The 16,735-nt window shown below is 43.2% G+C and overlaps 1 protein-coding gene across 2 annotated transcripts; it reads right to left on the bottom strand.

Annotated features, from left to right (window-relative positions):
- Positions 1-2,495: 2,495 nt before the first annotated feature.
- On the bottom strand, positions 2,496-13,931 carry LOC109737496 (clathrin heavy chain 1). 2 transcript variants are annotated; one of them, XM_020296631.4, is made up of 30 exons: positions 13,675-13,931; positions 13,317-13,521; positions 12,072-12,160; positions 11,878-11,956; positions 11,632-11,759; positions 11,110-11,211; positions 10,918-11,026; positions 10,655-10,734; positions 10,345-10,572; positions 10,193-10,258; positions 9,548-9,664; positions 9,000-9,197; positions 8,767-8,883; positions 8,613-8,672; positions 8,402-8,488; positions 8,244-8,327; positions 7,556-7,690; positions 7,415-7,477; positions 7,239-7,343; positions 7,031-7,143; positions 6,693-6,945; positions 6,471-6,607; positions 6,110-6,388; positions 4,994-5,996; positions 4,388-4,873; positions 4,101-4,271; positions 3,833-4,018; positions 3,395-3,517; positions 3,203-3,313; positions 2,496-3,116 (listed from the first exon to the last, which is right to left on the bottom strand). In XM_020296631.4, the coding sequence occupies exons 1-30, from the start codon at positions 13,717-13,719 to the stop codon at positions 2,925-2,927; spliced, it is 5,151 nt and encodes a 1,716-aa protein (XP_020152220.1). In that variant the 5' UTR covers positions 13,720-13,931; the 3' UTR covers positions 2,496-2,924. The 2 variants fall into 2 exon arrangements, with proteins under 2 accessions (XP_020152220.1, XP_020152221.1); XM_020296632.4 differs by having other exon boundaries at positions 11,110-11,208.
- Between the last annotated feature and the right edge of the window lie 2,804 nt (positions 13,932-16,735).

The raw sequence follows: 16,735 nt of genomic DNA, 5'->3' as shown, positions 1-16,735 counted from the left end.
AAAATAGTTTACTGTTTATGTACTGTTTTGACCCAATTTGTCTTTTTTCTGAGAGATGCTCAGATATCCAAATGAGCTAAAATTTGGAGCAAACCTCACGCAATAAATTGTCTACCATGGGAAAAAAATTGGAATTTTTAAATTTTTCTAGTATTTGTTTTGAATTTTTTTCTGAACGGGTGCAGATGAGTCTGGGCACCGAATCGCTGCACTCTTGATTTGGTGCTTACAAAGTGACCGAGAGTTTGTGTCTCCGGATCTGTTGGTTCTAACACTGGCCCTCAAACCCTCCTGACCGAACGGTCCGGACGTGTTTTGCAATCCAACGCGGGTCTGTATCGGTCTGCCAACCGGTCCGGACGTGCTTTTCTCGCAAACGAAAACAAGCTGGTGGAGGAGGATTTGCGGGCGTCCGGACCGCTGCCACGCCCGTTTTCTGACTGCCCTGGCCCACCCAAAATCCCTTCCTTGCCCGCGCCTCTTCCTGCCCGAATTCATGCCACTCTAGAGCAGCCGCTCCGCATTGACGCCAGCCCAGAGCGGACGTGACCTCTCGCTGCGCCGACATTGAAGCGGCTCACCGACCGAAGGCGCCACCCACGCCGCGTCACCGGTGTCCGTGCATGTTCAATGCTAAAGCGACATTTACTACTACCTCCGTTTCAGTTTACAAGTCCTACACGTATACCTAGATTGCCAATTTTATCGCCCTAATATAAACTATGTAACACAAAAATTAGATTTGAAAATAGAACATCTGAAGTTTATATTGATATATTTTTATAATATATGACTTGTATTAGGTTGGTCAAATTGACGACCTAGGGGTACGCGCACGCCCTGTAAACTGAGAGAGAGGGAGTAGACACGATGAGACGGGATATCTACCACGTCCGTTCAATATTCGTCCCTTCATTTGCCGCCATTAAACAAGCTCGCCAGTCGAGAAACCAACTCTGGCGCTTGCTCATTGACGCACCAAGACGCTTGGCCTCACCGGCATCCACTATTTAAAGACGGCACACTCGGCTCACAACACACCACAGCCTAAACGCTCCACATCCTCCTCACGTGCACCACATCCTCCATAACCGCGAGTAGGAACGCTCTGTGGGAGAGCCTCTCGACGGAACAGAAGCACAAGATGGCTGCACTTGCAGCCGTATGGCAGAGCCGCCGTGCCAGGCGGATAGAGGCCGGCATGCCGGCCAGCTCTCTGGAGGTCTATGGCGATGACCCCACGATGGAGACCGGCTCCGATGACGACTCCGCGTCGGAGCCCGCACCGGTGCATGTCGGCTTAACGATGGATCAGGCATAGGCGCACTTCAACGCCGCCATGGCCGAGAAGCAACCGACGCGCGTCTATGTCAGCGTCCCGGCAGGCGCAGGAAGAATAGCGCTACAACATGTTCCTCCTCGAGTAGCACCGGCTAGCTGAGGGTCAAATGTACGGTGAGCGTGCGAGCGAGGAGACCGTAACGACCATGGTCGCGACGGACCCCAACTTCATCGCCGAGCAGCAGGCACTCTACAAGGCCGCCAAAGCTTAAGCTGTCGCTCGCAACGTACAGGCAGCGCAACCGGACACGAAGGCTGCGCAGGCGATTGCTGAAGAGAACGCCGACAGTTGCCCGTCCTACGCGCCGCCAAACGTTGTTTCGCCGTGTCGATGGAACGAGCAGCAGGCACTCTACAAGGCCGCCAAAGCTTAAGCTGTCGCTCGCAACGTACAGGCGGCGCAACCGGACACGAAGGCTGCGCAGGCGACAGTTGCCCGTCCTACGCGCCGCCAAACGTTGTTTTGCCGTGTCGATGGAACGACGAGCGTATTTGGAATTGATTGTGCAGAATTGTTTCAAACCTGTCGACGTCTCAATGGGTACCGCCGCCAGGGGACATACTCATGGTCAATATTGATGTTGTACTTTTCCAGTCTTCACGTCGAATATGAGTTGGTGTGGTGATCCGGAACCACAACGGTATTGGCTTGCCATGAGCGTATTGAGGAGGTCACCACACCGGAATTAGCTGAAGCAGAGGCGCTCCGTCGACATTTTGTGGGTACCATCTTTGCTTCAGATTGTCTTTCCATCATTCAAAGGATTCATTCTCAAATGGCGGATCGCTCAAGCATTGGAACGGTAATCTCCGATATCAAAGTTTTGGCGGGTAGCTTCTCGTCTAGTCTCTTTAGTCATGTTGATCGTTTGTCACGGATCATACTTCGCGTCTGATAGCGACATTCTCTCACAAAAAAACAAATAGAACTTCCAAGCTCTTCGCGTCAAGGCTCGCAAGCAACTTCCACATAAGAACGTACCATCTTTGTCCAGTTCAAGCTTACGCGACTGGTTAAGAGTCCAGTAAAGGCGAGAAATCATCGCCACCGTCATATATATTTTCATCCGACGTCCAAATGGAGCAAAAGATACAAGTTTGCTCAGGAGAACTACTGACCATTAACAAAATACAAATACAGATACACCGTGTCGTTCAACAAAAGCATTCTTCCAGGTACAAAACCCAAACCTCTGAACACAAAGTGTAACATATAACATACAAGCAGTGTTATGTTCACGGGTGGCAACACCAACACGGAGGAGTGTACACCCAAAATGTCTAGTCTTTTTATCACACAAGCTATACAAATGGTACCAGTCTTCCACCTCTCATTCTTCAGCTGGAACCTAATCTCATCCTCATCCTACCCGATCATAATATATAGCAACCAGTAAATTTACTCTACCTCGGCTAGAGATATTGCTCGCCAAAATTGCCCCGGTACCAAAAGAATATTAACTGAAACAACCAATAGCCCAAATCAATCTACAACTTGAAAGATACCTTTGGGATCCTCATGCTCCCTCTGTGTAAAAAAAGACTGAAACAATCGACATCATCTATGTTCTTCAAAAGCCGACTCAGTAGTTTCCCATTGGAGGCATCCCATATGCCGGCATCGGACCAGGACCCATCGGAGGCATACCCATCCCACCCATCGGAGGCATACCCATCCCGCCCATTGGAGGCATACCCATCCCGCCCATCGGAGGTGGACCCCCCATACCAGGCGGAGCAGGCAAGGCGAGAGGGAGTAATTGAGCGTACATGTTCTGTATAACAAAACACAACTTGTCATGCTGACTGCTTAAGAACGAATAACAGGACACTGAACAAAAAGAAGAGTGCTTTAGATTACCTGCTGAGCAACGACGTCCTTCTCTTCCTGCTCTTTGGCTTTTTCTTCTTTCTGCGATTCAATCCTGTCCTTCACCAGATCATCTACCTTGCTTGTGTACTCACGGATGAACTGCATACATAGCAAGAATGCTATTATAACAAAACTGTACGTTTCTGAACATTTCCAAACATGTAAACGGACTTAATATACCTGTAATAGGTAGGGGAAAGCAAAGTCCAGCATGTTGTTTGTCCATGCAAGCTCGAGAGCAACATCCGCACGAATCAAGTCGTAACAAATGAAGAGGCAAGAAGCAAAACATTCTTTCTTTCCCTGCAATAGTCAGAGATGCTTACTGATTAGAAATGCAATACTGCACAGACAAAACTGGTCTACCAAAACAATAAAGGTCATATTAGTTCTTAATTTGCATGTTTCTTGGATTTATCTACTCTTAGCTAGCTGATATGCACAGGATGCAACACTCAGAATTGGGAATCTTAGAAAGGTGATCACGGCACTAAAACCAGCACGAAAGAAAATATCTGCTGCAATTATCTAAGAAGCCAATAATATTGCACAGTTTGCGTACTCATGACTTGATTCAAAAAAAAAGAAGTCCAATCATAAAATGTTTTTTACACTAACCTGCTCGATAAAATAGACGAGTAAATCCTCCGACAGCTCACGGTCACCAGACTGTGAGCATGTTTCCATGCAATCCTTGTACATGTTGTCTTTCTTCGATAGGGCAATAGATTGCTTCCATCTGCCAGCTTTCTTGTAAATGTAGGCAGCAATCCTCCTCATCTCAAGCAATTCATGTTTCTCAAGCTGATCAAGAGTTAAGCAACTGATTATAAAAACAATAACACCATTAACAAGCATTACATATTCGTCTATTTATTTACTGTACCTTCTGGGCAAGACCTATCTGATCAAAGTTATCATGCATGTCAACTGACTCACGGAGCCTCTCATAGTCCTCCTCCTCAACATAAAGCTCATTCAATGCTTCATTGACAGCAGAGACATTGTTGCTCTGAACAGCAACCATGTATGGTTTCACAAGATGCAACTGACCAGCCTGTAAAAGGAATAAAAATAGTTCAGACTTGTAGATTAGAACATAAAACAGACACACCAATAGAGACCCTTCCCATAATCCCATATACGACATTAAATATTCATTTTGAGGCAAACCTTGCGCATTATGTCTACAACTCTTGTGTGATCCAAGCGAAGCGCAAGCACATTGAGAAGATCATTGATGAGATCAGGGTGTTCTTGCAAATAGAAGTGCACAGCCTTGTAATATATCTCAACATTTGCGACCTTAACAGCAACATCCTTAAATTGCATATGATCCCATGCATCTGGAGAATGGTTCATAATAGTGGTAGCAGCATTGTCAAATTCATCATATTGGATGTATAGGTACGTAAGCTCTTTCCAGTGTTGTTGTTCATCACAAGCACGGATAAGCTTAGGAATATTCAGCCGGGTGGAGAAAAGCTTGATGTGTTCCATGAGCTTCTCAGGGCGGTATCTAGCATAAAGGACTCCAAGTTCTGTAAAGATGCCCATGTGCGCACGCTCAAGTCCAAGACCACTCTCCATGAGAGAAATAAGTTCATTGAAGCATCCTCTGTTCTGATAGTATTCACTCACTTCTTCCAAGTCATCAACCTAAACAAAACAAGGCATATCAGAACGAACTATATAAAAGTGAAGATTTTTTATAGAACTAAAAACATGTGTTGAAGCATAATTTTGTTGCTTCGCAGAAATTTTCCAGCTTATATATACCTGAATGATGATATTGAGACCGCATATTTGTGCTAGACGGAACTCCTCAGCATCAACACAAGCAAAGCAGACCTCCTTCCATGTTTTAGCGCTGTTAGCCTTGCGAGCAGCATCTACAGCTCCTTGGAACTGCTTCAGCTTGACCAGGGTGACAGCCAACTTAGCCCAGTTAGAGATGAAGGCATAGATGATCTTTGCAGCTTCATAAAGTTCTTCATCGTAAAGCCGGTCACCAACATTTTGGAGATTAGCAACATTTGGCATAAGAATAAACTCTTCAATGTCGCTGAGCCTATCAATCTTTGCATATGCAAAGATGAGTTCTCCATCGACTTTGGGCTCCCTTGCCTTTTGCCTTACCATCAGCAAGTACTTGACAAGATCATGGTATACATCAGCTTCCTCAGCAGCACGGATGACATCAAGGAAATGTGTTGCGTCATCTGCACGGATGAATGACTCAATTGCTTCACTGACTAGACCTTCACGCAACTGGGCCTTGGCAACGTGGCTCCAAACAGCATCTTCTTCAACACGGAATGCAAACTCTTCAGCTCTTTCTATGCTTTGGATGTTATCTAACAGAACATCGACAGCCTGAACATTTAAGTTGAACTTCTTAAATATGGCAAAAGCCTCCTCATACAGTTGTGCCTCGACAGCTACTTCTCCGACAGCAGGGCCATCAAAGTTGTCCAGTCTGTTAACATAGTCCATGACCCTGGATGGGTCTGCCTTAATGGCTGTCAAGATGAGCAGGTTCTGAAGATTAAAGTTTCCACTGAATGCAGAATTCTGGAGGACAATCTTTTCAAGAAGTTCAATCAGCTCATGCGGGAGGTCAGCTTCCATGAAAGCCTTAACAGCAGCAGAAACTTGCTCAGGGCTCTTGCTTTCAGGCAGTGCGGTAGAAACAACTTGGTCAATGAACTGCCTTCTGTATTCATTTTCAGGCAGTAGAACTTTATCCCAAAGATCACCATCCATTCTTTCAACCACATACCTGACAACTCAAAACATTGGACTGAACGTGTAAGCAATGACGCAACAGATATAATGATTCAGAAAAATAACATATTTACATGGCATCAAAAGGACAATAAACCATAAACATACCTAGCTTGCAGCTTGAAAAGTGAGTTTTTGTTAGTGACGTTAATAAGTTCATCATCACATTGTCCACGCCTGTAAGCAACAACAGCAAGTGTAGGATCCCGCTTTTCACAGTATTTACCAACCACACGAGAGTCATAAAATGGATTGGTAGTAAGGAAATGCTCTGGGTTGTTGTTGCTGTCGATGATAATTTTCCCAAGAGCATTATGGACATGCACATCTTGGCTACCCTCGCTCACTAAGTGCTCCAAGAATTGTGTAAGCAGACGTAAGCGGTTCCTGATTAAAAGATCAAAGAAATGAGACCAGCTAAAAAGGCAGGCATGTGGAAAATGTACAGAGACAATGATTAGAATGAAACCTCTTCTCGCACTCGTCAACTAGTGGCTCAACAGGAAGGAGAGAGCGGACAGATAGAATCAAACCCTTAATGAAATCTTCAGGGCACTCATCATCAAGTAGCTGCCCCACTACCAATGGAGCATTCCCAGGGTTAACCTACAAACCAGATAAAGGGAAATAGCCATTAATATAATGAGTATATCAGAAGTACTAAGATAAACTAAGTTTGAAGAGTACATACCTTCTGTACATAGCCTTCAATATACCTGAGCATGTTATTCGTGTACAGATAGTGAGTTAGATCTGGAACAAAACCAAAGCGGTCACAAACATTAATCAGTGGTCGGGCATCAGGTAGTTTTGCTTCCATCAGAAAGTTCTTTGTCTTCTCAGCATCATAGAAATTAGACTCTCTGGTTACACGCTCAACTTCTTTGATTTGTCCAGTCCTTGCAGCTGATTCTATGTACTTGAAGTGGATATCTGGATCCTCACTGTTGGATGTAAAGAAATATAATGTTTAAGTGTGCTACATTAAGAAAACAATGGTTGAAAGATATCATCAACTGGGGTAAATACCTGGAGCTCAAATAGGATCCCAAGAAAAAGTACAGGCCCTCATAAGATTTAAATTGCTCAAATAGTTTTATGCAACCATCGACACCTAGCTGCTCAGAGTATTCTTTGGCGGCCTTCAGATGTGTTGCAGGATTGGAGATGATTAGAATCAATAAGAAAGAAGAACAAAACCACAAGAACGAAAGTTAAAGGAACGCAGAAAGATTACCTGCACAACTATTTGAAGGTTTCCTCTCAGATTGACCAGTAGAAGGTCTTTCATGCACTCTAGTGCCCATTCTTTTGAAAGGGTTCCAAAGAACTCAACGAGTGCCTATGAAAGGAAGTTGTTAAAAGGCCAGATAATAATAAATAGACAGTCAAACATAACTGAAGAAAACAAACCTGTGGTTCAATGGCATGGGTATTTACAATGACACGTTTGATATCAGGCAACTCTGCATAGTGCTGTATCACAATATAAGACTTGTTAAACTGCAAGACAATGAGGATAGATCACAACCAAAACCATGCAAAGATACGGACCTGGAGGGCTCGCAAGTACAAACCAGCCTTTTCACACAGTTGAGCAATGCGTGGGCGGTCGTAATGACTGAACATACCGTTAGCAAGGATGGCATCAGCAACATTAGGGTAAGTCACCAAGTTGATCTCCAAAACCTAAAATAAATTCAAACAGAAGCTACTGAGTAACAGGGAGGTCTATATCGTAACGATTCACAATTAAGGCCCCGTTCGCTTTGGAGGATTCTAAATCACAGGAACGTGAAAATATGGAGGAATAGGGAATGAAGCTAGGTACAATACAGAGGAATTGGACAGAGAGAAAAGTAGCAAACGACATGCGTTCGGATGGACTATGAAGAGAACGTAGGAACTCCTAGTAATTGCAGTAGCTATGGGAAAGCTAAGGCAATATTTTATTCACTCTAGGCTAGTCATTCTTCTCTCACACCTCAACCACTGCTTTGGCGTTGTATATTTTATTGAGCTTTTGCCATAGCTGCCTCGGGCCTCCGCCCAAAAAGAGATCACGGTAGATGTTTTGATTCCTATGGAATCGATCCTGCCAGGAGGCATTTCCTTTGGTACACTGTAGACTTCCTTTGAAACGAACGCAATAAAGGAAAGACAACCTGTGGAATCCAGAATTCCTTTGGAAAGTCTTCCAATCCTGTGAAGCGAACGGGGCCTAAAAACTATAAATGCTGACCTTGGTTTGCAGAAAAGCATGCTCTTCCAAGTTTGGTTTCAGAACATCCAGCAGAAAAGCTGTTGCCTCTCGTATCATATTTCTCTGTTAACAAAAGACGCGTAAGGCAGGATGTACAACCAAATTTCATAGGAAAAGGGAAAAAAATATAAACCTACCTGAAGGAAGAGATCGGTTATGGTATTATAATCTAATGGACAACCACCCTCCATTTGTGACATCATGAGAGCAAAATTTACAGCTCCCTGGTAGCGAATATATAGGATATACAGTTAGGCAAAGTCATATAAAGATCAAACCCCACAACCAGGTACTAAATGTTTCACCACAACCCAGTTTGTCTTTAAAGGCCTTAAACAACATTATTACCTGTGGATCTGTACGTAGGATGGTCTGGAGGAGGAAAAGGTAATCGGGAGTGTATCCAACCTGGAAGAGATAATTAGACAGCACAGTCAATGTTCAAGCTGAACTGGGTACTACCTCCCAAAAACAAGAATTCAGCAGTACCAACGCAATATACCTGCTTTGAATATATAAGGATCTTGTCAAACTCCCTCCTTTCGGCAAAAGCAGCAACAACTTTAGGCGTTGCCCTAGCCTTTATGTATATTTTCAATGCAAGGTCATTGTCTACCGTCTACACCAAAGTACCAATTGGATTAGTAAACAATCCAGACACAGGCACCGAATGAAATTTACTGACGCACAATGAAATTTGTGCAATCAACAAACACAGCAGAGCACCCATATTACCTTAACAAGATCTCCTAGCTCTTCACTGCATTCCAACTTGTCTTCTGCCAACCAATTTTCTAGAAGGTTCTTTTTGTTCTGATTGACAACAAGTCGAGATAACTCAAGGGACTCATAAGCATTGAGCTTCCCTCGAGTTAGCAATGTGCCAAAGTACTGCAACAGTGGAGGCGTTTGCCCAGCTTGAACAGGAACACTCTGCATTTGATGAACACAAATCACATGTCAGACAAGCAGAAGAACCTACACTTTCCAGCGAGGAACAATTAACTATGAAACATTTCTATTATGTGGTAAGCAGAACCCATCGGCTTATATTAAAGAAGAAAAAACAGCCCTAAGCATTTTAGCACAGCAGTCTCTTCGCTGGAAATTTCGTAAGAGCAGGATGATCTCTAGGGTCAGATATCAAGCACACTTTGTAATTCTGACAGTTGGGGCTATGAAGAATGCCTGGCTCATTGAGAAAGTATAAATGTAGGAAATGAGCTGTGAAAAGGCGGTGAATTCACATTAACAGCTCATGGGCAACAAGAACAGGAAGGCACCTGAAATTTTGCGACAGTCTCAGGGGTTCGCAGAAGACCCTGAGGGGATTCTGCGGCGAGCTCCGCCGCTTCCTTGTATTTTGTTTGTGAAAACAGTTCCTGAAATCTTTGCACAACCTGCAATTCAGAATAACAAAAAAGTAGTGGTTAGTCCCTCTACACGTCAAATGAGATAGGCAAGTGCAAGAATGAAATATTCCTTGAATTTTAAATCCAATATGAAGAATTAACATTAACATGACTGCAAGCGAAACGGGACATGTGGTGTTTGTGAGCCACTAAAATACCCACAGCACAAGCACATTTAGAAGTTATTAGTACATTCAGAAGTGCTCATTCAGAACTGCATAAACGTTCCACTTACAGAAAATGGTTACTGGAACAAGATATACAAGCAAAAAATGATGTGACATTCAGAAGTGCTTATTAGGCAGGAACATAGGTGCACATTGAGAAAATTGCATAAGCATGTCGGCACGCACTCTTATGGAAAATAATGATACTAGCACATAGTTAAATGATCTGGCAAGGAAATACTGATTCAACTCGTTCTAAGACATGCAAAAATAGAAGCAAGGATACAATCAAGCAAATTCTACAAATGTGAACATCATTCAAAAAAAGCATAGTAGTTATGGAGCTTACCAAGTTCTCCGCCCCAGGAAGGTTAGCTCTTTTGGCAAGATTCACAGCTAGCTCAAGGTTATTTAACTGCATGAACCAAAATGTATTGGAAATTTAAAATGAATATCTACAGTATGCATCAGCAGAGAATTTATGAAATGCCAGAATCATACTTGGCCGCTGACAAAAGGCACAACAGTCGCATCATTAACTGTGGCATGTAAGACCTGCCCTCTTCTGTTGATGGCATAAAATCCACCAGTTGTAGAAGACTCTGCTGTCAAGAATATAGGATCTGGACTGATTCTATTTCTATAAACTGCTGCAGCAGTTTCCAAGTCATACACAAACAAAAGGCCAAGCTTCGTAATTACATAAACAAGTCCATACTTTTGAGAGATCTGTAATAAAGAAGATAAAACGAGTTAGATATATGTGATATCTAACAGGGTATACTACATGTGGGACCTAAAATATATACACCTGCATGGCTACAGGAAAATCATCCTGAAAATCTGGTGGGAAGAAGAGATCGGCTTGCTTCTTGGAAAAACCAGGTTTCCCTGCAATAAATGATTTGGAAAGGTAAAAAAGAAGAACTTTGAACAGAAAAGAAAAATCACTTGGAAAGGGTAGCCTGTAAGGAAAAACATCGGTGGATAGATGACATACTGCCACATTTACAAGACTGGAATGCAGAAATAATGATAAATCAAAAACAGAACATGGTGGCTCTTTATGCAAACCTGGCTGGGCCCCCAGTTCAATAACATGTAACTTAGAAGTAATCTGTCCAGCATTAGTTGCCTTCGAGGCAAAACAGATGAGTGTTGATGGATTCTCGTTGCCAGGAACCTGGACAGGAGAAGTAAAGCACGGTTGACAAACACTAGAAGAGGACTAATAATTATAACCTCCACAAACTAATTGAATAATACCTTAAAAGTTGCAAAAGATGCTGCATGGGCTTCAAGTGCCTGGCTACGCTGCTGATCAACAGAGAAAAGTTGCATATTTCCCTTCACCAACTGCGGCCTCTGCTAGGTGAAGTAGAAAACCCATGAATTTAAGAAGCATGCATAACAAAGTACCATTTACTTAGTGCATATATCAGCAGCATCTGTAGCTCAGCATAGTAGACTAGATACTTGGAAATTTGTGAAATCGTAATTTATACTCCCTCCGTCCCAAAATTCTTGTCTTAGATTCGTCTAGATACGGATGTATCTAATACTAAAACGTGACTTGATACATCCGTATTTAGACAAATCTAAGACAAGAATTTTGGGACGGAGGGAGTAGCATTTAACATCAAGAATAGTCAAACAACCAGAGGGGCAGAACAGACCATAGCAGGAAGGGACACAACAGAATTTTGATCATCATATCACATTCAATTACAGAATTACAGTGCATCAGGTTATGATAATGCTAATTAAGAATGATCTTTGCGAGCATACCTCAGGAGCACCAGGTGCAATTCCAATAAGCACGAGCCACTTCTCTGCCGGGTCACAACGGTAGTTAATAATCTGATTATTGGCCAGATTAGCTGTCCTATCAAACATCTTGGTGGGTTCAGAATCTCCTGCGTTCCAACATCAGCAAGCAATAATTATCTTAGTTCCTATACATAACAATGAAAGCATGCAAATCTGGAAATGGTGCTTCAGCAGAGAACAGCTGTGATTTGTCAGATGAGTAACCTTCAATTGACCAGTGATAAACAGATGTCTGTGTTACCAAGCCCAACAACTTGGGGGTGATCCATTTCCAGAACACAACCTGTGATTGTAGACAAGAAGACATGTAAGATAATATGTCAAGTAAGATTGCAGATAATCAATTAAATAAAATTACCAAATATACTAGATAACTAGAAAAGACTTAGAAACTTCACCTGCTCAGGCATCTGGTGCGACTTTACTTTTGTTTTAGCTTCAATATTGAAGATCTGCAGGTGATCCTGCGTCGTTCCAGCTATTTGGGCTGCAAAATTTTGCGAAAACTTGTTACTGCTATTTCTAAACTCCGTCATTTTCAGATTGAGGTGAACAGATGGTAAAGGCTGACTCTGAAATATGCAATTCTTATAGATTATTTGCCAATCAAACATATAGCAGCAATACACTATGCTGTCGATGTATAGAGCAGTCATTCCAACCTAACCAACTGAAGTAAGACTGATTATGAGAGAACAGTTTCTTGCCACTATCACTTTGCTTGCATTTGAGATGTCAAAGAAGCATGTTAGACAGAAAAACACCATAATCATTTATCACATCAAATGGGTAGATTAGTATACGGTCCAGAACAAATTACTTCAGTTTTATATTCAAAGCTCCACTCCATCACAACTAGCTACCCAAAGCAAACTGCAGAGGTAACAAGGGGGCAATTCTTTAATAAAAATAGATAGTAAGCAACTACAGTAGAGCCAATTTGTGGAGAAGGCATCAATTCAATGAGAACATCGGCAAAAAAACTCACAATTAGATATTAACTCTTACAGCCCCCCATCCTAGGACCAAACTATGCTCAATCGAAGGGATTCAATGTTTTGGCCATGGTAACATTATCAACATAATAGATACATTCTTCGAATCCTAATCACTCGCAAGCACATGTAAACTACGATCTCATTAGAGAACTGATAAGCATATATGATTCACTTTTAATCTAAAGAAACTTTGGGTGTGTGATCTTTCATTAGAGGATGTACTGTACTAATAATTATAAAACACATCTAATCATCGAGATTTATCATTGAATTTCATATAATAGATGACCAACCTATTATTGTGAGCTCTGCATACTAGCAGAATGCAAGTATCGATATCAACATTTAGGCTCACAACTTCGCAAGATCATCCGAACAGTAAATGTGTTACTAAAACACACGCACAAAATGCAACTGACACGCAAAACTACCAGATGCCAAGCTAAAACTTGATCTCAGTTAAGCAAATCCGTAGCCCCCCTCCCAAGATATGTGTACTGAGCTGAGATGGAAGCTGAAATCGTCGCCCAACTATTCCAGATCCCAGGACGCGGTGACTGGACTAGGATGGCAGCAGTTGTAGCACGGGCGGTCATGAGAATGAGATCCCGTAGAGCTCGTATAGAGATCTAGCGAGGCACATACCTTTGAGCGCGAGGATCCTAGTGTTGGGGTTCATGAGCGCGGAATCGGCGGTGATAGGCCTGCGGAGGGGCTGGCTGGGCATGGCCATGTCGATGATAACGACGCTGTTCTGCGGCGAGGTCTCCCGGACGCAGATGTACCTGTCCGACTCCATGGTGACATGGGTGAAGGTGACGAACTGTGGCGCGATCCCCAGGCTCGTCAGCTGCAACAAGCAACAAAGCCACCGCCATGGCGACCGTACCAGTCAGTAAGTCGCAAGGCCTAGCTAGTCCCTCCTCAGAGATCTGATCTGACTTCCGAGAGAGAAAGAGAGAGACGAATGATGGACGAGTATCTGCGATGGTGCTGTAGTTACCGTGAGCGCCTCACGCATGGCGATGGGGGCGTTGGCCGCCGCCATGGCGGCAGGCGGCGGTGGCTAGAGCTCCCTGGAGCGAGACGGCGGAGGAGGGCTGGTGGTGTGTGCCCGTGTGTTGGAGAGATCGGATCTGAAGAGGGAGGGAAGGAGGGGGTTGGAACCAACGTGGGAGAGACGATGCAGTGTTTGGGAATTTTAATTAGTCGTGGAGGTGGAGGGTGTGCGTTGGAGATGTTTCCCCGATTAGTCCTCCGCCATCTCTCGAATAACTGCTAACGCCATTTAAGTCACAACGCACCTTCTTCATGGCGAAGTATCTTTCAGATAATAAAGTTCTTCATGGTGAAGTATCTTTTTTATATTGATTTTTTAGGGGATTCTTTTTTTGATTGATGATGATAAGTTCTCCACGGAGAAGTAACTTTATTTAGTTACCTAACAATGTTGAGAGAGTTCTTTAGCCAGTGGTGAATGATAACAACTTAAGAGATGTATGGTGTCAAAAAAAAATATTAACAATGAACCATAAAGCATTTCACAATATATATAGGACAATTAAAATTGAGCACCATCACCAACATTTTGGTCATTGGGTCATAAGTCGCTCCAAGCCTTTAGATGCCTATATAATCTGGCATCGGCCTTCAAATTTAAGCCAGTAAACTGAACCACTTCTGTCTATCCACGCACTCAGTGAATTTGGCCATCGGATCACGTGTATTGATCATTTTTTTATCGTCGGATAGATATCTAATTATGTGATTAACTACCGAGTGGGTCGGATGTCATTGTGAAGCTATTCCTATAGAAAAAACGGACCCCTGGTTAATTCGGTTGTGTCACCGCATAGAGCCCAGGGTGACCGTCCGACAACCCTCCCGATGAGCTTGGTGCAAAACCTAGGTACGTCATCATTGTCGTCTTCACTGCCTGAGAGACCATGAGTGGCGATGGCAGCGACGGATAGATTGCGACCTCGACCACTCCCTCTCTCACTTTGCATCTTGGCTAGACGGGCACGCAAAACTCTCATCGGTCCTCCCTCTCTCTCTCTCTCTCCTCGGCCTCCACATTGCTACATATTTCTGTATCCTCTTGATGTATGGGGCACCGGGCCAGTGCCCTAGACGGTGCTCACCTTAGTCGACATGTGGTTGGAGCTTCTGGGGTTCACACACTAGTAGACCAGTCATCACCAATCTCGACCTGCTGGGGCGGAGCGCTTGATGCACTATTTGGCGGGTTCATCGGAGATCCCATGGCGTGGCGACTCCCCAATACCGTTGACACGTCCAAAGTATGTATAATTTTTTATTGTTTCATTCTATATTTCTATCACTTTGACATAGTTTTGGCGCCAATTTATATTATTTTTGTAGACTACCCTACTAATCTAGTGCCTAGTGACTATTGTTGTTTTCTGTTGTTTTTGGACTTTGTGGGAAAATAAGTTTTATCTAACTCAAGAAAATCCAGAAAGATTCAGCGAGAGTTTCAAGACCAAAAGCTTCTAGGGGTAACCGACACATAACGAAGGTTGTATGTGGCCCCCACGCGCCCAGGGGCGTGTGGGCCTGCCGCATGGCCCACCCCAGTGCTCCGATCCACCGCCTCTCGGTCCTTGTGCATTTATATACTTTCGAAAACCCTATGGGGTTTTGCACCCGAATTTTTTCAACCGCCGCACACCTATGTTTCTTCAAGGTCCAATCTGGAGGCCTTTCTCGGAACTCTACCAGAGGGGGGATTCTTTACGGTGGCCATCTGCGTCAACTTGAAGCCCATCGTGATTCCCCGTGAGTAGTTCCTTTGGACTATGGGTCCGTAGCACTAGCTAGATGGTTCTCTCTCCCTTGCTTTTCAATGCAAAGATGGCATGAGCTGCCCTACATGATTCTGATCCATCTTATGTAATTTAGTGGTGTGTTTGTTGGGATATGATGAATTGTCACTTTATGATCAGATTTATTTATGAATTCTCTTACGATCTATTTGGTTCTTTTGTTGTATACTTATTCATGTATGCTCTCCGATTTATTCTCTCTTTGTTTGGCCAAGTATGCGGTTTGATCTTCAGAGGGAGTTGTGTATAAGGTTCAGGCGTGCAAGCAAGCTACTACAGTGAGAGAAAGTGGAAAAGGCTTGTATTTTTGTGTTGTTGCTGCTAGGGATAAAAAGATGGTTGCACAGTTGTCCTTTGAATGTAGGGTGAAGACAATATATCATCTACTTCATGCCATCATACTCACTGCAATACTCTATTTTTAACTTAATACTTTAAGATGCACACTAGAAAACGGTTTTGCGGGAGTATTAGCTATAGATGTAGTTGTACAATGGTCTATGGATTTACAAATGTGATACCCATATGTTAATTATGCCATCAATAGTCATACTCATAAACATTACAAATTAATTGTTGCCCAACTATGAAATGTTACCACACCATGTTTTATTTTGGGGAGATACCTCTGGTGAACCTATGGGCCCCGGTCCATTTTCTCCATAAAGTTTCAATCCCAATCAACGTTCTTTCAATCCCTCACTTTTAGATTCTTGCTTATTTCTATCAACTCTTTCCACACTTGCGTTTTATTTCCTTTGTAACTCACAAAGGTAGGTAGTGAGATTCACAACCTCACTAGTCATGTTGGGGGCACGAGAATGTTTTGTTTTTGTGTGCATGTATTGATAATTGGTTGTAATCTCTTAGCTCCTGTTAGTTCAATAAACCTTGAGGTCACTTAAGGGAAATTGTTGCTTGCTACAAACCCTTGCACTTGGAGGCCCAACAACTTCCTAGTAGAAAGGAAGCAAGCCTTTTTTTGACGCCATTGCCGGGGAGTTAAGGTAACACTAGCGAAGAAAGCTATTGTCTACTTCCCAGTAAGGCCAAGCCTTTTTCTGGAGCCATTACCGGGGAGTTGTCATCACAATCATAGGTCCTACAGTCCATTACTTTACTTCCTTGTTGTCTACTTTGCTTAGTTACTTTTTCTTTATCGTGCTAGGTGGAAATTTCTGATCTTCTCAAAGGTATTACATACTTTGGGCCAAT

This window comes from Aegilops tauschii, chromosome 4 (genome assembly GCF_002575655.3).
Source record: "Aegilops tauschii subsp. strangulata cultivar AL8/78 chromosome 4, Aet v6.0, whole genome shotgun sequence".
In the NCBI taxonomy this organism is placed as follows: domain Eukaryota; kingdom Viridiplantae; phylum Streptophyta; class Magnoliopsida; order Poales; family Poaceae; genus Aegilops; species Aegilops tauschii.
Note: the sequence above shows the minus strand (reverse complement) of the source record. Positions and strands in the feature narration are given on the sequence as shown.